General features: G+C 38.9%; 1 protein-coding gene across 3 annotated transcripts; it reads right to left on the reverse strand.

Moving 5' to 3' along the window:
* Positions 1-352: 352 nt before the first annotated feature.
* Positions 353-24,806, reverse strand: S100A1 (S100 calcium binding protein A1). 3 transcript variants are annotated; one of them, XM_053704341.1, is made up of 4 exons: positions 24,592-24,621; positions 23,220-23,257; positions 22,031-22,222; positions 353-595 (listed from the first exon to the last, which is right to left on the reverse strand). In XM_053704341.1, the coding sequence occupies exons 3-4, from the start codon at positions 22,169-22,171 to the stop codon at positions 452-454; spliced, it is 285 nt and encodes a 94-aa protein (XP_053560316.1). In that variant the 5' UTR covers positions 22,172-22,222; positions 23,220-23,257; positions 24,592-24,621; the 3' UTR covers positions 353-451. The 3 variants fall into 3 exon arrangements, with proteins under 3 accessions (XP_053560316.1, XP_053560326.1, XP_053560307.1); XM_053704351.1 differs by lacking the exons at positions 23,220-23,257; positions 24,592-24,621 and adding an exon at positions 24,714-24,806; XM_053704332.1 differs by lacking the exon at positions 23,220-23,257 and having other exon boundaries at positions 24,592-24,702.
* Positions 24,807-25,215: the final 409 nt, after the last annotated feature.

Below are 25,215 nucleotides of genomic sequence, written 5' to 3' on the forward strand. Positions count from 1 at the left end.
CACAGGGGGTTATTTAAGATTTAGCACAAAACAATGCTAAATTTAAGACAATAGATAATAAACAGTCACAGTCATGTGATCAGGGGGCTGGAAGAAGGTTCCTAGATAAAAGGTAATCACAGAGGTAAAAAGTATATTAATATAACTGTGTTGGTTATGCAAAACTGGGGAATGGGTAATAAAGGGATTATCTATCTTTTAAAACAATAACAATTCTATGGTAGACTGTCCCTTTAATACAGCAAGATTTTTTCATTTATTGAACTATGTATGTCAACTTTTTATATCATAAAGTTAATCAACTAAACCTTCACATTCCCTTACAATTAAATAAAACATCAGAGCCATATAATGTATTTATCATATTTAATAAGAAGTCTGTCCAAAGGGTTCCAGCTTATGACATGATTAGTCACCAGTGTGGTGACACTTCCCAAAGGATTCTGGGAGTTTAGGTGCTCTCACAAAAGAAGGTGTTACAGGCCACTGTCATAGAGGCCACTAGGATTACAAATTCCTGGAAATCCACTTCTCCATCCCCATTTTCATCAAGCTCCTTCATGATCTTGTCTACTGATGTGGCATCCTTCTGGGTCTGTATAAAAAAAAAAAACCAAAAGATTAGTTCGCATTCCTTGTTCTAGTTATTATTATTTATTTTAATGTAATATGTGAAACAGAACTAATTTTTAAATTAATGTAATATGTGAAACAGAACTAATTAATTTGTTTTGTTTTTTTGTTTGTGTTATCTTCATTGGAGCCTGTTATTGAAATTATCCTAAATTTATCAACGTGTAAAATGAAATCTGACTTATGGAAATTTTTACAATTTCCCCAATATCAGACACCTAAACAATACATACATAATAAAGAAAGCTTGTGTTTTTCTGCAGACTTCTAACTAGGAAGATGTAGCCCCATAAACAAATTAGTAGATATAATATCCTTATACTGGCTCTTTAAATATGAAATTGTGACTAGTGCTTGATGGTCGTAGAACCACATCCCCTAGAATTCTTCTTCTGACTCCTAACGTGATGGATGATTCTACATGAAAGTTTTACAAATCTTTGTAGTCATAGATGCTAGAATCTTACCTCTGGATCCTATTGTTATAGTTTTATAAACCAAGCAGGACATCAGCGTTGTACTGAATTACACTGAAGATGAACTACACATGCATAGTTTGTCTACCTGTTTTTCAGTGCCAGGTTTGTGCCTTCAGTCCCATATATTGGGTGGGTATGGCCACTGTATATATAACTATACTACAGCAAGCATTTTATGACATATAACATAAATATTACATTTATCAATAAAAATAACATAGCAATTTAAGTCATTGTTCTCCCTAGCACCTAATTAAAATGATGGTAAACAACTTTGTCGTACTTTGCAAACCATGGTAAAGTATATCACTTTTGTTCCACAAACTAGTTTTCTGTCACTTTGTCTGCTTAGTCGCTAACTTTTTAAACCTTGAATATTATTGACAACATGAGATCGTAATCTTTAAAACTTTTCCTCTTACTGCTCCAAGCTCATCCTATCTGATATCTCCTTACACTACAAATCGGTCCCATCTGCTCCTACATCACAGCTATATGCTCGCTCCCGATATATAATATGTTTGCGCATACGTGGAAATCCTCTAAACGTCACAATGTAAACAATGAATCACAAGATTCAGAGTTTACTATTGTGATTGAAAAACAGACCTATCTATCTTGGGCTCTCAATCGCCTAAACTGAACGAGCTGTTGTCTTCCTTATACGATACAGAAGAACCAGATGTAATCATTTCTGTCTTCTGTGGCTTTATATTTACAGCTAATACACTTATTATTACTATGGGCCATACATTTCCCATAACCATTTACTGGGCTTTTGAATTGTTTACTTTTGTCTATGAAAATTAGAACAAAACAGCAGAAGTAGAAGAAAACGATCCAAACGTGCTTTAGATTCAAAACATCAACAAATGCTTTACTTCAGGTAAGACATATAGGACAAACAACTCCTCACACCACAGCTGAGATCCGATGAATTTCCTGCCGTAATTGGCACTTCGTCAGGGATACAATCAGCTGCATCATACCTTCCTTAAATACACATTTGACTAACCCTTCATCTTAAAGGTACATACACAAAAGTAAAAAATACAGTTGATTTTAAAGGAACATATAATGTACAAGCTTGCTTTCATTGAGTGTACAATATAAATTATTCGCAAAAAAAGGAAGTTAACAATATTTCATTATAATATAATTTAATTTATCTCCCATTAAGGATTTACATATATATAATAAATTCATCTTAAACCCGGGAGACATGTTAATCGAATCAAGTTTGAAATAATACAATCTTATTTAATATATTCATTGTGCACTAGAGATACAATTGACATTTTAAAGGGACAGTTCACCCCAAAATTTTCTCCCCTTTAAATTGTTCCCAATTATTCATTTTACCTGCTGGAGTGTTTTAAATTATTTACAAGTAGCTCCTTTACACATATTTTGGCATTTGAAATAGCTGATTTAGCCTGTGGTATCCCAACCTATACTGAAAGTTTCTATACTGGAGTATATTCTATTGAATCGCCTAAGTAAACACAGCCAGCAGAAGAGAATACACTCTCTGTGGGGGGCATGATAGTTAAGTAATAAAATGATAATTTTCCATTATTCTCTCTAAGTATTGAGCTTTAGTTTTCCAGACAAATATAAGATAAGGAAGCAAGTGTGTGTACATAAAAGTGATAACATAATGAGATCTGATATTACCTGAAGCTCAACCCATTGTAATAGGCTGTGATTTAAAAGCACAAAACCAGCTACTTCATATACACAAATAAAACTGAAAATGCAATTTCTCATAAATTTTATACTCTTGTATAACAAGTCATTGAAAATACATTCATAGAAAAACTATTTTACAGTGTACTGTCCCTTTAATGCCATACAGTTTATGAGAAGTTTTAATGCCACACAGTTTATGAGAATATTATAGTTTCTCATCAATTAAACTAGTAATATGCGGACACCAACAACATATTAGTTGTCATACCCCCATTGTTTCTCTATTATATGTGGGTGGTAACGTAAACAGATATTTGGATGAAAACCCAGGGGATAAAGTTCTAAATAAGAAACACACTGTAACTATAGGATTTTTTACTCTTGACAGAGATATAATAGGGACAATTCACCTCCAATATACATCCTAGAGTCCGTTACTTATCTCCTAAGCTTTATCTGGACTGATGTGATTTAATTATAGTATCGTTAAATGCCCCTAAGGGATCATTACATATAGAACCCTCTAGACCCTCATAGTCTCTTTATTTCATTTTTTACCTATTAGGGATTATAAACTATTGTCCTCAGGATCCATACTACAAACCAGTAGAAAGTTTTACATCAGCTACTTTATTTATCCCTAGGGGGCTCTCTGTCTTAAGGGTATATATCCAATACACCTTCCTGTCAAGTGTCATCATACGATCTCCTTCTGTTATTTTCTATAGGTACCTGATCTATACGTTGGAATTCAAAGAGAGATTGGACATAATCAATTTTTATCACTATACCTGGTGCTCCTGTTACAAATTTTTTGGAAGTTCATTTATTAACAGGCCTTACAGTGAGCACAGGTATTGGATATTTACTGCGAGAGGTTAGCCACCTGCATGCTGCAGGAGACTGTTTCTTTCCAAGGGATTTCAGTGGAACCGAAGGCGTTAAAAAAGAGAGAAAGCATTACTTGTCCAGGCAGAGGAAATGGATACCTGAATAACAAGTAGCCGGAGGTGACAAAGTAGGGTTGATGTCCCTAGAACACTGGATACAGCATCTGAAACAAAGTAAGCACCTTGCCAAGGAGCCAGAGAGTGGTGAGTCATTTTTTCAAATGCACATTTGATTTACAGATGACTGTGATTGCTTCCCTTGAGTTTTGAATTGTGGGGGGTGTTGGGGGAACACCGCCACTTTTTTACTTATTTACAACAGTACATTTTATGCAGCAGCTGTTTACAGGATACTGTTTTATAGAAACTTCTAAGTTTTTTTTTAATTTTTTCAATTTTTCTATATGGACAGTGCACACACTAGTCTATGGGAAGCAAAGTGTCTTGCCACCAGTGTCCCTGGAATCTAAACCCCCAGAGACAATAGATGCTCCCGAATTCTATCTTTTCATAATCGTGTAGTTCTTCCTGTATATTGATATTTACATAATTTACAGGTAATCAGATATATTACACATTTGGAGTTGCAATCTAGGTGGTGGTCAATTGCAAATTCTTTCTCTGTAACAGTGGAGATAAATGTATCTCCTTTTTTAATAAAACTGCATGATTTGCAAGGTTGTCCACCACATCTAAAATTGCCTCTCCTCCTTTTTAGCCATTTCATGCCTTCAGATACTGGCTTAGAAGAAAAATCTCGTTTATGGGTATTCTCTATGTTTTCTGCCTTCCTAGAGACATACCTTATACCTCCTTTAACAGCCTCTGTCAATTTTGGGTCATTTGTTAATATCGGGATATAGCTCTGTACAATTTTGCTTACTTCTGTATATTGTTTGCCATATCTTGTGGAAAAGGTCAGGACCTCTTTTTTATCCTTTTTGTCAAGTCTTAGATTATCTCTAATCAGTAGCTCTCTCTCCATTCCTAAAACATCATCCATTGTTTTAGATAGCTCCCTTTCCTCATATCTGCTCTTAGAATTGTATTTTATTTAACAGTTTGGAACCTTATTATAATTATTGGAAGATTTGGTTTACTCAGAAGGGAATAGGCATACACGGTTGCATTTATTACAATAGAATTTAACTTGATACTTAGCGTGAAAGCCTTCCTTGTAACCATACAAAATTTTACCATTTATCAGAGTGTGCTGTATATATACAGCTGCATGGCTGTAAGTCTATGGAAATTAAACTGATGCGCTTGACAGTATTGTTTTTAAGATGAAGATCACATAGTAAGTGATTCCTACCTGTAATTACCATGCATGCGTGACACGGGAGCACGCTTGGTTTTCAATGTAATCAGAAAATAAATAGTGCATGCGCTGTTACTTAAAGGGGCAGAAGACGTGGAGTGACGGTCGCCTAGCGGCCTAAATTTCAATTGGATTCTCAAAAAACGTGATCGAAAGGTAAACCCCCCCCCCCAAAAAAAACGGTTTAAATATATGCGGTTTAGATATTGACAATATAAAGGTTATAACTTGTTTTATACACAAATTTATAAAAAACAAATAAAAGTTAAATTGACTTTAATCTATTTATGCAATACTTGATCTAGGTTACCGGAACTTTACCATCACTTTAACTCTGAATGCGATTTCGGCATTAATATTTCTCAATATTAAATAATATTAAATATATCAATATTAAAATTAAAAAATGTATTTATTTTGTTAAATAAAAAATAATACAGTTTGATTATACATTATATAAGGAAAGGTTTGGCACCTATCATTGGTGGTTTGGCACCTATACAGTTTACTATCACTTTAATGTGCACACCATCTGGCTGATTTTATAGACCACTTGGCTAAAATGTAAGCTACTATGAAGCAAAAAAGAGCTAATATAAAAAATGTCAATGTTTGTTGCACAAATTATAATTAAATCAATTTAATGCAATTAATTTGTGCTTTAGATTGCTTACGTGACATTTCTAAATAACACAAAATGTTAAAATATTAAAAAAATTATTACACTGCCCCCATGGGTTACTTCATAATGTCACCCGGGTGCCAACATTTTCTGTGGAGAATACTGTAAGTGCTATAACTATGTAGATTGCCTCTTTTGGAAATAGCATCACTTTCATTTGGATACGTGCAAGGTTCTGCTTAGCTAGTAGTAAGGAAGACACAAATTGTCACAAGCTAAAAAATATTGGAAAAAAAAAAGAAAAATAGTTTTGCTGCTAAACAGTTTGTTAAAGGTATATGATACCCAAATGCTGTAGCACTTGAAAGATGTGCAGCATAGCTGTATAGAACTGAATATAAAATATCACATTAACATCTCTGTGTAAAAAAGGAAGATATTTTACCTCAAATTTGTTTTCAGTAGCCACATCCCATTGTGAAGGGACTTTAAGCAGCCCATTGGGATGCTAGTCCCGGGACATGCAGAGTAGCATGCATCGGGCATGTGCAGGCACAATCAGCTTATTTAAGCTTGTTTAAGGAAGTTTACTATGAAATCTTGCAAGATTTCAGGGAAATCTCATGAGATCACAGCAAAGTGTGATATCAGCACTAATGAAGCTGATTGGTTGTTTTTTTTCCGTTTTTTTTTTTTCAACGTGCAGCTGACAGTAGCTGAAGGATATCTATTTATGAAAGGGGATTTATGTCAGGAGGCTGATCTTAGTGTCTGATAGAAACAGGTGCAAGGAAGATATCCCTGTCAATGTTTGATAATAATAAATAATGAAATATGTTTTAAAGCAGGAAATTGTTTATAAATAATACATTTATTAAAACATAGAACTGACGGAATAATAAGCTGCACTGTCATTTATTTTTCGTTTGATTCTTGGCGAGAGAAGAAAAATAATTTTAAACATAGCTATAGTCTGTTTCAAACCTCACTTCAAAAGTCAAATCCATATAAAAGGCCTCCATTTTTATATAATTTATGGAAGTAAAGTAAAGGGGCGTCTTTGAAAATTTTATTTCACTAATAGGGCCAGTAAACTAATCCTATTAATCAAAGTAAAGACATACATTTTTTTATGAATAAACTATATATCAAGTTAAGTGCTACAGCATACATCTTCACACAAACTCAAGCGGCTATGTTAGGACAACACAGAGTGCAGGAACTACAAGTCTCTATAAATAATGTGCTCACTAAATATGACTTTCTACCTGACAGCTGGTTGGTATGACCATGCTTTAGGCTAGGGCTTGACAACCCAGGAGTCAGGGAGCCACTGACTCCTAGAATTTTACCCCTGGCTCCTAACTTTTTGGGTTATTTTCCATATATCTGTATACAAAATAAATATTTTTACTGGCTCCTGGATGTTAAACAAATTTGTCGACCCCTTTGGAACCCAGCTTACCAGTACACTGGCACTTATATCAATTACCAGTACACCAGTATTTTTAAACATTAAAGGGTGATAAAACTTTTTCAGTTATGTGCATATTATAAAAGGGTCAACTGCCGTAAAACGAGTAAAAAAAGATTATAAGTATTTTAATAAAATTTCCAAAAATCTGTAGAATTACTTACACTTTAGTGTTACCAAGAGTAGCCTGCTCCACCCCCTTATCAGTGGTCTACTCCAAACCATGTGGTATTATATAAGAAAGTGTGCATGTGAGGATAATTACTTATGCAAGCAAAGGGGGGTTCAGGAGGGACAGCAAGTAATGCTATTGTTTGTTGCTCTTTTCCATGTAGAAAATGTCACATGCTTTATGGAAGCTTCAGCATTATACTGTGAACTGCTTTAGTCAGATGTCATTTGACTCTGCCCCCTACCATGTACGAGTGCATTCTGCAGAAGCTATGGCCTGGATAGGACCTTCTATATATGGGAATGCCCAGGGGTTAATGGGGGTTAAAACAGAAATCGTTTTGCAGGTAAGCTTTGGCTGCATTATATCTTTAAAAACCTATCGGCTAGATTACGAGTTTTGCGATATGAGTGAAAAAGCAGCGTTATGGCTCTTTTTCACTACCACTGGTATAACGAGTCTTGCAGGTTTAGGTGTTCCGCATACTTTTTTGGCCGTAATGCAACGTAATTGCCACAACTTTTAAAAAGTCCTTTTCTTTTACAAGATATGACGAGTCCACGGATTTCATCCTTACTTATGGGATTTCGCCTCCTGGTCAGCAGAAGGAGGCGTAGAGCTGCATAAATAGCTCCTCCCTTCCCCCCCAACCCAGTCATTCTCTTTGCCTGTGTTTGTAATAGGAAGAGGTAAAGTGAGGTGTTAGTTTAGATTCTTCAATCAAGAGTTTTTTTATTTTCCAACGGTGCCGATGTGTGCTGTTTTTATTACAGAGCAGCTTCTGAATAGTCTTATAGGCTATGGGAACTGGGGGATTTCTGTATCCACTGCGCCTCCCATATTTGTGCTGCATTTTTTGTATATGGTCTTTTGAGGTTGTAACCAAGACCCTGCTTTTTCACAGGACCTCAGGAGGAAGATTGGACCTCTTTACCTCTTGATACTGTGAAGTTGTCATGCTGTACCTTCAGCATAGAGGTAAGTGCAGTTTTTATTCTGGGACATGCATATCTCAGACTAACTGTACTGACCATAATATATTGGGGACTAGAGGGTCTCTCTTTATACTTTTCCCCAGACATTAGGGCAGTTTTGCATAACCTAAAAGCACTGGGGTGTGCGTACATAGCCGGTTTATTTTATGTTTCCAGACACTCTAAGGGGCAGACCGGAATTGACTTAGAAACGCTGGAAATTTCTTATATGGGTATGCGCTATAACCAGACACTCTAGCACGTATGTGGGACCTAGAAGCGCTGGTAAGTGTTTGTGTATACATTAATCACGGGCTGGCTGACGCTGGGGACGGGTGTATATGTTTATTTACAAGGCTCCGGTTCTTGGCGGCATTTTGAGGTGTTTGACTATTACGCCCATGAAGGGCGGGGCTTACTTTTGCACGCTCTGACAGCGTAGCTCTCTCTATTCCGGTGGCAGCATCTACTCGGTCCCTAAGTCCGCTTGTGGGGAATTTACAAGTGACTTAGGTGCACAGTGTGGCGGTATTTTAACTTGGTCAGGAGGCAGGTAGGAGCCGCAGCTTAGGTTATCATGGATAACCTTGAACAAAATACATGTCCTATGTGTTTGGATGCCATTGTGGAACCCCCTGTTACAATATGTGACTTTTGTATAGAGAGAGCATTACAATGTAAAGAGAAAATATTTTTTAATAAGGATATGTCTAAAGAATGTTCTCAGACCAATGAGATTCAGGGTATACCGCAATCTTCTCCCCAAGCGTCACAGCCTTTAACGCCCGCACAAACTACGCCATGTTCTTCAACGGCATCTGCTTCTTTCACTTTGCAGGAGCGGCAGTTATGTCATCCACTCTCACAGAAGTTTTGTCTAAGTTGCCAGTGTTGCATGGCAAACGCAGCAGGGCAGAATCCCATGTGGTCCCTGCGACTTCTGATGCTTTGATGCCTAACTCTGATGTACCTTCCCAGGGTTCTGAATTGGGGAGCAGGGAGACTCTTTCTGAGGGGGAACTGTCTGACTCAGGTAGTGCGTTGCCTCAGACAGATTCGGACGTCATGTCCTTCAGATTTAAACTGGAACACCTCCGCGTGTTGCTGCAGGAGGTTTTGATGACTCTGGAGGACTGTGACTCTATTGTGGTACGTCCAGAGAAATTGTGTAAGATGGACAAATACTTAGAAGTTCCTACTTACTCTGATGTCTTTCCGGTTCCTAAGAGAATTTCGGAAATTGTTTCGCGGGAATGGGAAAGACCGGGTGTCCATTTCTCTCCTTCCCCTATGTTTAAGAAGATGTACCCTATAACTGACTCCGTTCGGGACTCTTGGCAGACGGTCCCTAAGGTGGAGGGTGCTATTTCTACCCTGGCTAAGCGTACGACTATCCCTATTGAGGACAGTTGTGCTTTCAAAGACCCTATGGATAAAAAGTTGGAGGGTCTTCTAAAAAAGCTTTTTGTTCATCAAGGGTTTCTATTACAACCGACGGCCTGCATTGTACCAGTCACAACTGCGGCTGCTTTTTGGTTTGAAGCCTTAGAAGAGTCTCTTAAGACTGAGACTTATTTAAAGGAAATAATGGATAGAATTAAGGCCCTTAAGCTGGCTAATTCTTTTGTCACGGATGCCGCCTTTCAGATCGCCAAATTGGGGGCTAAAAATGCAGGATTTTCCATTTTAGCACGCAGAGCCTTATGGTTGAAATCTTGGTCTGCGGATGTGTCCTCTAAATCCAAACTTTTGGCTATTCCTTTCAAGGGAAAGACCCTATTTGGGCCTGACTTGAAAGAAATAATTTCTGACATTACGGGAGGTAAGGGTCACCACCTCCCTCAAGATAAAACATCTAAGCAAAGGGGACGACAAAGTAATTTTCGCTCCTTTCGTAATTTCAAGGGAGTCTCCACTTCCTCTTCCGCTAAACAGGAAGGGAATTATCCTCAAGCCAAGCTCACCTGGAGACCCAACCAGGCTTGGAACAAAGGCAAACAACCCAAGAAGCCCGCTGCTGCTCCCAAGACGGCATGAAGGGGCGACCCCCGATCCGGTACCGGATCTAGTAGGGGCGACCCCCGATCCGGTACCGGATCTAGTAGGGGCGACCCCCGATCCGGTACCGGATCTAGTAGGGGGCAGACTTTCTCTCTTTGTCCAGGCTTGGGTGAGAGATGTTCAGGATCCCTGGACACTAGAAATCGTGTCTCAAGGGTATCGGTTGGAGTTCAAAAATTCCTCCCCACGGGGCAGGTTTCTTCTTTCACGATTGTCTGTAGACCAGATAAAAAGAGAGGCGTTCTTACGCTGTGTAAAAGACCTCTCCACTGTGGGAGTAATTTGTCCCATTCCAAAACAGGAACAGGAACAGGGACAGGGGTTTTACTCAAACCTTTTCATAGTTCCCAAAAAAGAGGGAACATTCCAACCTATTTTAGATCTCAAGAGTCTAAACAAGTTTCTCAGAGTTCCAGCCTTCAAGATGGAGACTATTCAGACAATTCTGCCATTGATCAGGAGGGTCAATATATGACTACCGTGGACTTAAAGGATGCATATCTTCATATTCCAATCCACGAGGACCATCACCAGTTCCTAAGGTTTGCCTTCCTGGACAAACATTTTCAGTTCGTGGCTCTTCCTTTCGGGCTGGCCACGGCACCCAGGATCTTCACAAAGGTTCTAGGGTCTCTGGTGGTTCTCAGGCCGCAGGGCATTGCAGTGGCGCCTTATTTGGACGATATTCTGATCCAGGCGTCGTCTTATCAACTGACAAAGTCTCATACCGACATGGTTCTGTCCTTTCTAAGGACTCACGGGTGGAAGGTGAATCTAGAAAAGAGTTCACTAATTCCACAGACAAGGGTTCCCTTCCTGGGAACTCTAATAGACTCTATATCCATGAAAATCTTCTTGACGGAAGTCAGAAAATTAAAGATTCTGAATACATGCCGAGCCCTTCAGTCCAATCCTCGGCCACCCGTGGCTCAGTGCATGGAGGTAATTGGATTGATGGTGGCGGCAATGGACATCATTCCGTTTGCTCGTTTTCATCTCAGACCTCTACAACTAAGCATGCTCAGACAGTGGAATGGAGATTATGCAAATTTGTCTCCTCAGATAGATCTGGACCAGGAGACAAGGGACTCTCTTCTTTGGTGGTTGTCGCCAGATCACGTGCTTCCGCAGACCCTCATGGGTGATAGTGACAACGGACGCCAGTCTACTAGGATGGGGTGCAGTCTGGAATTCCCTGAAGGCTCAGGGTGTGTGGACTCGGTCGGAGTCTCTACTTCCAATCAATATTCTGGAGTTGAGAGCAATATTCAATGCGCTTCAGGCTTGGCCTCAGTTGGCTTCGGCCAAATTCATCCGATTTCAGTCGGACAACATCACGACTGTGGCTTACATGAATTATCAGGGAGGAACAAGGAGTTCCTTAGCGATGATAGAAGTATCCAAGATAATTCGGTGGGCGGAAGCTCACTCTTGTTATCTGTCAGCAATCTACATCCCAGGAGTGGACAACTGGGAGGCAGAGTTTTTGAGCAGACAGACGTTTCATCCGGGGGAATGGGAACTCCATCCGGAGGTCTTTGCCAACCTGATTCTCAGGTGGGGCAGACCGAAATTGGATCTGATGGCGTCTCGTCAGAATGCCAAGCTCCCGAGATACGGATCCAGGTCCAGGGATCCCCAGGCCGAACTGATAGATGCCTTGGCAGTGCCTTGGTCGTTCGACCTATCTTATGTGTTTCCACCGTTTGCTCTCCTTCCCCGGGTGTTTGCCCGGATCAAACAGGAGAGGGCTTCGGTGATTCTAATCGCTCCTGCGTGGCCTCGCAGGACTTGGTATACCGATCTGGTGGACATGTCCTCTCTGCCGCCGTGGAAGCTTCCTTTGAGGCAGGACCTTCTCATTCAGGGACCCCACCCTTCCATCATCCGAATCTAATTTCTCTGCAGCTGGCTGCTTTGAGATTGAACGCTTGATTTTATCTAAGCGGGGGTTCTCTGATGCGGTCATTGATACCTTGATTCAGGCACGCAAGCCTGTTACTAGAAGAATTTACCATAAAATATGGCGTAAATATCTTTATTGGTGCGAATCCAAGGGCTACTCATGGAGTAGGGTTAGGATTCCCAGGATTTTATCTTTTCTCCAAGAAGGATTGGAGAAAGGGATGTCAGCAAGTTCTTTAAAGAGACAGATTTCTGCTTTGTCTATTTTGTTACACAAACGTCTGGCAGATGTTCCAGATGTTCAATTTTTTTGTCAGGCCCTTACTAGAATCCGGCCGGTGTTTAGACCAATTGCTCCTCCTTGGAGTTTGAATTTAGTTCTGAATGTTCTTAAAGGGGTTCCGTTTGAACCTATGCATTCCATGGATATTAAGTTATTATGTTGGAAAGTTTTATTTTTAGTTGCCATTTCTTCTGCTCGCAGAGTTTCTGAGCTTTTGGCTTTACAATGTGATTCTCCTTATCTTATTTTCCATTCTGATAAGGTGGTGTTACGTACCAAACCTGGTTTTCTTCCTAAGGTTGTTTCTAACAAGAATATTAATCAGGAAATTGTTGTTCCTTCCTTGTGTCCTAACCCTTCTTCTAAGAAGGAGCGTATGTTACATAATTTGGACGTAGTCCGTGCCTTGAAGTTCTACTTTGCAGGCGACTAAGGATTTTCGTCAGACATCTTCATTATTTGTTGTTTTTGCTGGGAAACGTAGGGGTCAGAAAGCTACGACTACTTCTCTTTCTTTCTTTTACAAGATATGACTAGTCCACGGATTTCATCCTTACTTGTGGGATTTAACCTCCTGCTAGCAGGAAGTGGCAAAGAGCACCACAGCAGAGCTGTATATATAGCTCCTCCCTTCCCCTCCCCCCCAGTCATTCTCTTTGCTTGTGTTAGTGATAGGAAGAGGCAAAGTAAAGAGGTGTTAGTTTTAGATTCTTCAATCAAAAGTACTGGGAGGTTTAGCACACTATTTGGACATGTTTTTATTTGCTTCACTTGTACATATCGCTCCCGGTGCCTTTGCATATAACAATGGCGACCGGGAGATAGCTTAAAACATGCCCACGAGGGGCGGAGTTTATAACGGGCGCCAAAATGAATGGCGCCAAGGTCTCTCCTTTCTCCTTATTCCAGTTGGTAATTTTGTAAGAAGCGGTGGGCCATTATTTGCCTAAGGTGCTATAGAGTTCCTTCTTGCAGCAAGGCACGGAGGACTCTTCTTAGTTGTGTGTGCTCTGTGGGGCGCATTTTTCCTCTCACTTCCGGTTCTCGGAAGTTATGATTCTGAGGTTGTCGCAATTGTTTGTGGTCCACTCTGGGTACATAGAAGTTTTCAACTTGTACATTTTTAGTTGCATTTGCTTTATTCATTGCTGGCTGCATTCAATTAAACCATTGCAGTTTACAATTTTATACAGAACTTCTGGTTCCTCCGTCGTGCTAAGATTTCAGTGTTAGAGATTAAAGACACAGTAAATCTGCTCAAGATTTTTCATTTGTTAATTATACACATTCCTTTTCTAAAGTGTAACAACTGTTAACAGTCTGATCCATGGCTCTTTTTTCAATCCTAATATAGTGGCCAAAAGGATTTATGACCCACAAGCAGTACTCTGCGGTTCCCTGCAAGTATGTCATAACATTATCTTGTTATAGCAATGCTCATATTATCATTGGATTTTTCTGCATAATTTGCATGTGAAACTGAAGCATCAGAGATAAGGCATTTTTTTTAGATTTAAAGAGACTAACATTTTTTTCTCTGTAAATTTTATTGCATGTCTTGCAGGGGTTTATTTGTTTGTTCATCCTTTTTGAAGTTGGATGTTACAAAATATTTAAAGAGACAGTACTGTTCATGTTTCTCAGCTTTATCCCTTATTGAACTAAACCTAATTTTTTTTTTCTACGTAGTGGGTGCACTTTCACTGGCATCTGCCTACATCCTAAGATTGGCGGGTACCCAAATTTACATGTGAATTTCTGAAGTCGCAATATTGCACAAGACTTTCATTTGCTTTTTTACTAATAATGTAAATAATCTCTGATTCTTAGAGTTCTCGGAACAGTACGGATCATGTTTAGCAGGACATTACTGCTGTTCCTTGGTGTGCATTCATCCTTTGTGATTTAGGATGGAACTGCAGCATTCAGCAATAGAGTTTCCTTTAAGATGCAATTAAAACCTCTTAACTTAGCGTTTTCCGTTTTAAAGTTTTCTGAGGTTTCTTTGCAGATTACCAAGTAGGCGGCTAAGAACCCAGGATTCCGTCTCAGCACGCGGTGCCTTTATGATTGAATTCTTGATCTGCGGTTGCGTCATCTAACTCTAAGATTTTGCTTATTTCTTCCGAGAAAGTATCCGAACAGAAGGGACGACAGAGTAATTTTCGTTCCTTTCAAAGGAGTTCCCTCTTCCGCTACACAGGAAGGGTATTATTCACAAGCCCCAACCAGTCTTGGAACAAGGGTACACAACCCGAGGAGACCATTGCTGCTATCAAGACAGCATGAAGGGGCGGGCCCCGATCCGGGGCCGGATCTAATAGGGGGCAGATTTTCTTTCTTTCTCCAGGCTTGGATAAGAGATGTTCAGGACCCCTGGACACTAGAAATTGTGTCTTAAGGGGATCAGTTGGAGTTCTAATATTCCTTCACATGGGGAAGATTTCTTCTTTCACGATTGTCTGTAGATTAGATGAAAAGAGAGGCGTTCTTACGTTGTGTAAAAGACCTCTCTACTATGGGAGTACTTTGTCCCGTTCCAATACTGGAACAGGGGCAGGGGTTTTACTCAAATCTTGTCGTGGTTCCCAAAAAAGAGGGAACGTTCCAACCTATTTTAGATCTAGAAAGTCTAAAAAAGTTTCTAAGAGTCCCATCCTTCAAGATGGAGACTTTTCGAACAATTCTGCCATTGATCCAGGAGGGTCAATATATGACTACCGTGGACTTGAAGGATGCATATCTTCATATTCCTATCCATAAGGATCATCACCAGTTCCTAAGGTTTGCCTTCCTAGACAAACATTTTCAGTTCGTGGCCCTTCCATTCGGGTTGGCCACAGCACCCAGGATCTTCACAAAGGTTCTAGGGTCCCTTCTGGCGGTTCTCAGGCCGCGGGTATTGCAGTGGCACCTTATCTGGACGAGATTCTAATCCAGGCGCCGGCTTACCATCTGACAAAATCTCATACAGACATGGTTCTGTCCTTTCTGAGGACTCACGGGTGGAAGGTGAATCTAGAAAAGAGTTCACTAATTCCACTGACAAGGGTTCCTTTTCTGGGAACTCTAATAAATTCTGTCTCCATGAAAATCTTCTTGACGGAAGTCAGAAAGTTAAAGATTCTAAATACATGCCGAACCCTTCAGTCCAATCCTCGGCCATCAGTGGCTCAATGCATGGAAGTAATTGGATTGATGGTGGCGGCAATGGACATCGTTCCGTTTGCTCGTTTTCATCTCAGACCCCTACAACTGAGTATGCTCAGACAGTGGAATGGAGATTATGCAGATTTGTCTCCTCCGATAGATCTGGATCAGGAGACAAGAGACTCTCTTCTTTGGTGGTTGTCACTGGATCATTTGTCCCAAGGGACGTGCTTCTGCAAACCTTCATAGGTGATAGTGACAACGGACACCAGTCTACTAGGATGGGGTGCAGTCTGGAATTCCCTGAAGGCTCAGGGTGTGTGGATTGGGTCGGAGTCTCTACTTCCAATCAATATTCTGGAATTGAGAGCAATATTCAATGCGCTTCAGGCATGGCCTCAGTTGGCTTCGGCCAAATTCATCCGTTTTCAGTCGGACAACATCACGACTGTGGCTTACATCAATCATCAGGGGGGAACAAGGAGTTCCTTAGCGATGACAGAAGTATCCAAGATAATTCGATGGGCGGAGGCTCATTCTTGTTATCTGTCAGCAATCTACATCCCAGGAGTGGACAACTGGGAAGTGGACTTTTTAAGCAGACAGACTGCATCCGGAGGTCTTTGCCATTCTGATTCTCAGATGGGGCAGACCGGAATTGGATCTGATGGCGTCTCGTCAGAATGCCAAGCTCCCAAGATATGGATCCAGGTCAAGGGATCCTCAGGCCTTTGACCTGGCAGTTCCTTTGTTGTTCAACCTAACTTATGTGTTTCCACCGTTTGCTCTCCTTCCCAGGGTGATTGCTCGGATCAAACAGGAGAGGGCTTCGGTAATTCTAATTGCACCTGCGTGGCCTCGCAGGACTTGGTATGCCGATCTAGTGGACATGTCTTCTCTGCCGCCGTGGAAATTTCCATTGAGGCAGGAGCTTCTCATTCAGGGACCCTTCCAACACCCAAATCTAACTTCTCTGCAGCTGACTGCTTGGAGATTGAACGCTTGATCTTATATAAGCGGGGGTTCTCTGATTCGGTCATTGATACTTTGATTCAGGCACGTAAGCCTGTTACTAGAAAAATTTACCATAAGATATGGCGTAAATATCTTTATTGGTGCGAATCCAAGAACTACCCATGGAGTAGAGTTAGGATTCCCAGGATTCTGTCTTTTCTCCAAGAAGGATTGGAGAAAGGGTTATCAGCAAGTTCCTTAAAGGGACAAATCTCTGCTTTTTCAATTTTACTTCACAAACGTTTGGCAGATGTTCCAGACGTTCAGTCTTTTTGTCAGGCTCTGACCAGAATCAAGCCTGTGTTTAGACCAATTGCTCCACCCTGGAGTTTGAATTTAGTTCTTAATGTTCTTCAAGGGGTTCCGTTTGAACCCATGCATTCCATATATATTAAGTTATTATTTTGGAAAGTTTTATTTTTGGTTGCTATTACTTCTGCTCGTAGAGTTTCTGAGCTTTCAGCGTTACAATGTGATTCGCCTTATTTTATCTTCCATTCTGATAAGGTGGTTTTACGTACCAAACCTGGTTTCCTTCCTAAGGTTGTTTCTAATAAGAATATTAATCAGGAAATTGTTGTTCCTTCATTATGTCCTAACCCTTCTTCTAAGAAGGAGCGTCTGTTGCATAACTTGGACATGGTCCGTGCCCTGAAGTTTTACTTGTAGGCGACTAAGGATTTCCGTCAATCATCTTCATTATTCATTGTTTTTTCTGGAAAGCGTAGGGGTCAGAAAGCTACGGCTACCTCTTTCTTTTTGGCTGAAGAGTATCATCCGTCTGGCATATGAGACTGCTGGACAGCAGCCTCCTGAAAGAATTACGGCTCATTCTACTAGGGCTGTGGCTTCCTCATGGGCTTTTAAAAATGATGCTTCTGTTGAACAGATTTGCAAGGCTGCAACTTGGTCGACTCTTCACACTTTTTCCAAATTTTCCAAATTTGATACTTTTGCTTTATCTGAGACTGTTTTTGGGATAAAGGTTCTTCAAGCAGTGGTGCCTTCTGTTTAGGTTCCTGTCTTGTCCCTCCCTTTCATCCGTGTCCTGTAGCTTTGGTATTGTATCCCACAAGTAATGATGAAATCCGTGGACTCGTCATATCTTGTAAAAGAAAAGGAAATTTATGCTTACCTGATAAATTTATTTATTTTACGATATGACGAGTCCACGGCCCACCCTGTCATTATTAAGACAGGTATGTATTCTTTTTTTATTAAACTTCAGTCACCTCTGCACCTTTGGCTTTTCCTTTCTCTTCCTAACTTCGGTCGAATGACTGGAGGGGGAGGGGAAGGGAGGAGCTATATATACAGCTCTGCTGTGGTGCTCTTTGCCACTTCCGGCTAGCAGGAGGTTAAATCCCACAAGTAAGGATGAAATCCGTGGACTCGTCATATCGTAAAAGAAATACATTTATCAGGTAAGCATAAATTTCCTTTTTTGGCTGAAGAGTATCATCCGTGTTGCATATGAGACTGCTGGACAGCAGCCTCCAGAACGAATTACGGCTCATTCTACTAGGGCTGTGGCTTCCTCATGGGCATTTAAAAATTATGCTTCTGTTGAACAGATTTGCAAGGCTGCAACTTGGTCGTCTCTTCACACTTTTTCCAAATTTTCCAAATTTGTTACTTTTGCCTCGTCTGAGGCTGTTTTTGGGAGAAAGGTTCTTCAAGCAGTGGTGCCTTCCGTTTAGGTTCCTGTCTTGTCCCTCCCTTTCATCCGTGTCCTATAGCTTTGGTATTGTATCCCATAAGTAAGGATGAAATTCGTGGACTCGTCATATCTTGTAAAAGAAAAGGAAATTTATGCTTACCTGATAAATTTATTTCTTTTACAATATGACGAGTCCACGGCCCACCCTGTCGTTTTCTGAGACAGGTTTTTTTTTTGTTAAACTTCAGTCACCTCTGCTCCTTGGCTTTTCCTTTCTCTTCCTAACTTCGGTCGAATGACTGGGTTGGGGGGGAAGGGAGGAGCTATTTATGCAGCTCTGCTGTGGAGCTCTTTGCCTCCTCCTGCTGACCAGGAGGCAATATCCCATAAGTAAGGATGAAATCCGTGGACTCGTCATATCGTAAAAGATATAAATTTATCAGGTAAGCATACATTTCCTTTTTCAATGGGACTTCCATAGCGCCGGTATTACAAATCTGCCTGGGAGGCCAAAAAGTGAGCTGTACACCCTATACCGCCAAGATCAATACCGTAAACTAAAAGTCAGTAGTTATGAGTTTTACGCTACAAAGCTGTAACATAAAACTCATAACTAAAGTGCTAAAAAGTACACTAACACCCATAAACTACCTATTAACCCCTAAACCGAGGCCCTCCCACATCGCAAAAACACTAAAATAAAATTATTAACCCCTAATCTGCCGCTCGGAACATAGCCGCCACTATAATTAACATATTAACCCCTAAACCGCCGCACAAACACTAGTTAAATATTATTAACCCCTAATATGCCACCCCTAACATGGCTGCCACCTACCTACATTTATTAACCTCTAATCTGCCGCCCCGTCACTATACTAAATTTATTAACCCCTAACCTTAAAGGGACACTGAACCCAAATTTTTTCTTTTGTGATTCAGATAGAGCATGACATTTTAAGCAACTTTCTAATTTACTCCTATTATGAAATGTTCTTTATTCTCTTGGTATCTTTATTTGAAATGCAAAAATGTAAGTTTAGATGCCGGCCCATTTTTGGTGAACAACCTCGGTTGTCCTTGCTGATTGGTGGATAAATTCATCCACCAATCAAAAACTGCTGTCCAGAGTCTGAACCAAGAAAAAAAACTTAGATGCCTTCTTTTTTATATATAGATAGCAAGAGAACGAAGAAAAATTGATAATAGGAGTAAACTAGAAAGTTGCTTAAAATTGCATGCTCTATCTGAATCACGAAATAATTTTTTTGGGTTCAGTGTCCCTTTAAGTCTAACACTAACACCCACTAACTTAAATATAATTAAAATAAATCTAAATAAAACCTACTATCATTACCTAAATAATTCATATTTAAAACTAAATACTTGTAAAATAAACCCTAAGCTAGCTACAATATAACTAATAGTTACATTGTAGCTATCTTAGGTTTTATTTTTATTTCACAGGCAAGTTTGTATTTATTTTAACTAGGTAGAATAGTTAGTAAATAGTTATTAACTATTTACTAACTACCTAGCTAAAATAAATACAAATTTACCTGTAAAATAAAACCTAACCTGTCTTACACTAACACCTAACCTTACACTACAATTAAATAAATTACATTTATTAAATACAATTACCTAAATTACAAAAACCCCACTAAATTACACAAAAAAAAAAGATATTATCAGATATTTAAACTAATTACACCTAATCTAATAGCCCTATCAAAATAAAAAAGCCCTAGCCTAAACTAAACTACCAATAGCCCTTAAAAGGGCCTATTGCGGGGCATTGCCCCAAATAAATCAGCTCTTTTACCTGTAAACAAAAATACAAACAACCCCCCAACAGTAAAACCCACCACCCACACAACCAACCCCCCAAATAAAATCCTAACTAAAAAAACCTAAGCTCCCCATTGCCCTGAAAAGGGCATTTGAATGGGCATTTAGCTCTTTTTTCCTCCCAAAAGCCCTAATCTAAAAATAAAAGCCACCCAATAAAACCTAACACTAACCCCCGAAGATCCACTTACAGTTTTTGAAGACCCCACATCCATCCTCAATGAAGCCAGCAGAAGTCTTCATCCAACCGGGCAAAAGTCTTCATCCAGACGGCATCTTCTATCTTCATCCATCCGGCACGGAGCGGGTCCATCTTCAAGACATCCGGCGCGGAGCATCCTCTTCTCTTGACGTCTAACGAAGAATGAAGGTTCCTTTAAGTGATGTCATCCAAGATGGCGTCCCTTGAATTCCGATTGGCTGATAGAATTCTATCAGCCAATCGGAATTAAAGGTGAAAAAATCCTATTGGCTGATGCAATCAGCCAATAGAATTGAGATTCAATCCTATTGGCTGATCCAATCAGCCAATAGGATTGAGCTTGCATTCTATTGGCTGTTCCAATCAGCCAATAGAATTTAATAAATTTATTATAGTGTAGGCGACGTTGGGGGCGGCAGATTAGGGGTGATTGGTGACAATAACTTGCAAGTTAGTACCGCACCCCTCATAACGCAAAACTCGTAATCTAGCCGTATGTTAGTTAATACTGTTTTATGTCCCTTTAACTCTTGATATTACTACCACAGTGCTTGAGGCACTAGTCTTTGAGCTACTTGAGTGTGAAGATAAACTCACGGCTATTATAGTAGTAGGGACATCTGTATGCTTCAGCTTTTAATGCCAGCTGGCATCAGACCTTTTGTGTAGGTTAAAGAGTGGCACTGTTAAAGGATAGTAAAACAGTAAAGTGCATGCATGTAAATCATATTAAACAAAAGATTGTTTGCATTGCTTTTTTTACACCGTTCTTTATTAATTACAATATATAATATTTGATACAATTTGATTTTAGTATGTCACTATAATTTATAAACTCAATAGGTTAGATTAAAAGTGCAGTGCAAACAATAAAGCAGGGTGCGTTATCTTGAGCTCAGTCTTGCAGTAAGAATAACACACACTCTAGTATTACAAATGATGGTTAAAAAATGTTAGACGATCATTATAGTAAAAAAATACATCCTCTCATTCGTTAGAACGTCATTTTATCACACAGCCGCAGAGAACTGCTTATCGCAAGCAGAATCTGCTGCTGACCTAATCAGCAGCACTAGTTGCACAGCTTGGTCGTGCGACTAGCTCTGATGATTGTCTCAGAGGCAGTGTCCACTCAGTAGCAGTAGTTTTCTGTGAGTTACTTTTAAAATTTTAAATGTGTTTGTTACACCTTTGTAAGAGTTAAACACATAGATTTTCAGGGTCCCTATAATGACCCCTTAACCAAAGCATCTTAATGCTGCTGAAACCTTCTATCCCCCCTGTTAATGGATCAAGTAGGGAACGCTATTGACTCACTCATTGTAATCCTGTTACAAGTGATGAGTTAAGTGTTGCGCTGAGATGCAATCCAAAATATGCCTGCAAAATTGAGCTGTTTTTGAGACCGGAAATAAATCATTATCTCTTGCTAGTTTGCATAACAAAACATATAAAATTGGAAAATGGAAAAAAAAGTTTTATGTTATCTTTAGACTTAATAGTTTTGAAATAGCCAACATGAATTTTACTGTGCGCCCCAATCGAGCCTAATGTGTTGAGCCTTAATACACGCCAACATGTCTTCCACTTATGATTTCCTAGCTAGACCCCTCCCAAATGGTTTACTTTTTTTAGTTTTTCTCTTACCTCCAAAAATTCTCCAAGTTCATTCTGCAGGAGATCTTTCAGCTCCTTTTTGCTCAGCTTGTACTTGTCTCCCTCCCTAGCTGAGTAGGTGTGGAATACAGAGATTAATGTCTCCATGGCCCCTTCCAATTGAGAACACATGCTGGACAAGCAAACTGCAGAAGTTATGTAGATCCAACTGAAGACAGGTACCTAGAAATGAATATTCAGAATACTACTTTGTACTTTTGATTTTTCAAAATCAATCAATTAATACAAATTCTACAAATAATGACTTGGTACAATAATGAGAAAAATACATCCCTAATATCTACAGACTCTTCCAGCCCCTCCCCAGTGTTTTCAATGGGCTTCATGTTACAACCTAATCGGCTTATTGAATGTTTCCTGTTCTAGGAAGCAGACAGTTTGTTTTAAAGGGATACAGAACCCAATGTTTTTCTTTCATGATTCAGATAGAGCATGCAATTTTAGGCAACTTTCTAATGTTCTCCTATTATCAATTTTTCTTTGTTCTCTTGATATCTTTATTTGAAAAAGCAGGAATGTAAGCTTACGAGCCAGCCCATTTTTGGTTTAGGACCCTGGATAGCACTTGCTGATTGGTGGGTACATTTAGCCACCAACCAGCAGGCTGTACCCAGGTGCTGAACCACAGATGGGCCAGCTCATAAGCTTACATTCCTGCTTTTTCAAATAAAGATACCAAGAGAATAAAGAAAAAGTGATAACAGATGTAAATTAGAAAGTTCCTTCAAATTGCATGCTGTATCTGAAAAAATGAAAGAAAACAATTGGGTTCAGTATCCCTTTAATATTTTGTTTTAATGTACAATAGTTAGACTTGGAAGGATTGGTATGTATTGTCCTTTTGCATCTGGTGATATATTTCAGTGTACCGACATATTTAAATGTTTTCAAGACGTTTGATGTCTGTTCTGTATGGGAAAATAATGTAAGTCATCTTTTTGTTGCTTAGATCTAAAAGAGGCTAATGCAAAGAAAACAAACAGGTGTTTCTTTCATGATTAGATAGAGCATGCAATTTTAAACAACTTTACGTTTTACTTCTATTATCTAATTTGCTTCGTTCTCTTGATATAGTTTGTTGAAAAACATGCCTTGGTTGGCTCAGGAGCAGAAATGCACTAATGGGAGCTATCTGGTAATTAATGGTTTTACTTCTTACCTTGTCTGATGTGTACTTCCAGTAGTGAATTGCTGCTCCTTCAGCAAAGAATAACAAGAGAATGAAGCAAATTTGAGAACATAAATAAATTGGAAAATTGATTAAAATAGTTTTTTTTTTTTTTTTAAATTTCCCTTTAAAAAAACGTCAGTGCTCCTATATGCATTTTCAAACGATAACCTTATTACATGAAAAAATAATTGTAACATGTTTTAAATGCTAATATTTCTAATGCACGATAGAATTGTGTCAGTTTGATACCCTTCAAATACAGCGTGCATTAAAGGGACAGTAGTTTGTAGCTAAGTGAATTACCAGTATGACTGTTTTTAAACATCTTGCTCTACGAATACTTATGTCCAGTAAAATGTATTACATCCTTCTAAGGATGCCATTTTCTCTGTCTTAAAGGGACACTGAACCCAAATTTTTTCTTTCGTGACTCAGATAGACCATGCAATTTTAAGCAACTTTCTATTTACTCCTATTATCAAATTTTCTTCATTCTCTTGGTATTTTTATTTGAAATGCAAGAATGTAAGTTTAGATGCCGGCCCATTTTTGGTGAACACACTGTGTTGTTCTTGCTGATTGGTGGATAAATTCACCCACCAATAAACAAATGCTTTCCATGGTCCTGAACCAAAAAAATAGCTTAGATGTCTTCTTTTTCAAATAAAGAAAGCAAGAGAATGAAGAAAAAGTGATAATAGTAGTAAATTAGAAAGTTGCTTAAATTTGCATGCTCTATCTGAATCAAGAAAGAAAAAAATTGGGTTCAGTGTCCCTTTAATGTTCTGTTTTTGTGTTACACAACAAGAACATCCCCAGCATTTATAAAGTGTCAGTTTATAGGGAAAATAAACATTTGAAGATAGCAATATAAAGTATTTAAATATGAGTAGTAAAAAAACTTTGCAATATTTTTTCATGATATATTTTAACCCCTTTTCCTGTCATTTAACACAGATACTGTGTTTTCCATGTGCACACTACAGACTTTGCAGACTTAATAATGCTCTATTCTACAAAACCAATGTTTTCTCAATCAAGTAACTTGCTTATACCTTACTGGCAAAGAAGGTAAAGTTGTTTTTTTTTTTTTTTTTTTACAAGTAAGATCTAGCTTACCCATTACTTTATGAAAACTAACCCTAACCCCTAACACTTATTTCTTCCATTTTTAAAAATACACATGTACAATATTCTTGTGTAATCTTAGCTTTGTATACAGCATTAACTTGAAGATTCTTTAGTGTTTAGTGTTCCTTTTATAGGAAAAGTGTTTTTTAGCAACTATACATGCAATTATGTTTTAGATGTTATAAAGTTTAAGACTGGCGTTCAAATTGTGCCCCATTTGGGATCTTACCTGTAATGTCACCTTTTACAGATATTTCCTTCTTCAACTCACAGATGGTGAAAACTTTGACAAAAAAAGACTAACTCGCTCCTATATGTCTGTCTTTCTCCTCCCAACAATGTATCTGTTACCTTCTAAACAATGACAGCTTGGGATCTCCTGTTACATTGCTCTCATTTCCACATGGTCTTTGTAGCCCTTCATAACATCTCCATGGTGATCACAGAAACTAGATGCCAAACTAGGTGGTTTTTGAATAACATTCTGGGATACACAGGACATAAGGTGTAATTCATCCACTGTAATTCATAAATCATCAATGAAGACATCTCTACCGTCTTCTTAAGCAATAACAATTTAGGATGTAGCACTGCATATGTTAAATACTACATTTATTTTTTAAATTAATAAAAAAAAATGCCACTTAAGTTACATTATAGTTTATTTAGGGTGTTTTACTCCATGTGGTACTGGTTCAAATTATTATTTGTTTTCTTTATCCTCACAAAGCAGTTTTTAATTGTTGGTTTATGTCAATGGGGGTGGGGGATGTTCATTTTATCCCCACATGATATGGTAAACAATTCAAGTAGGTGAAATAATATACAAGAAACTGGCTTAAAATACGTTTTA

The sequence above is a fragment of the Bombina bombina genome, chromosome 1 (genome assembly GCF_027579735.1).
Source record: "Bombina bombina isolate aBomBom1 chromosome 1, aBomBom1.pri, whole genome shotgun sequence".
NCBI classification, from domain to species: Eukaryota; Metazoa; Chordata; class Amphibia; order Anura; family Bombinatoridae; genus Bombina; species Bombina bombina.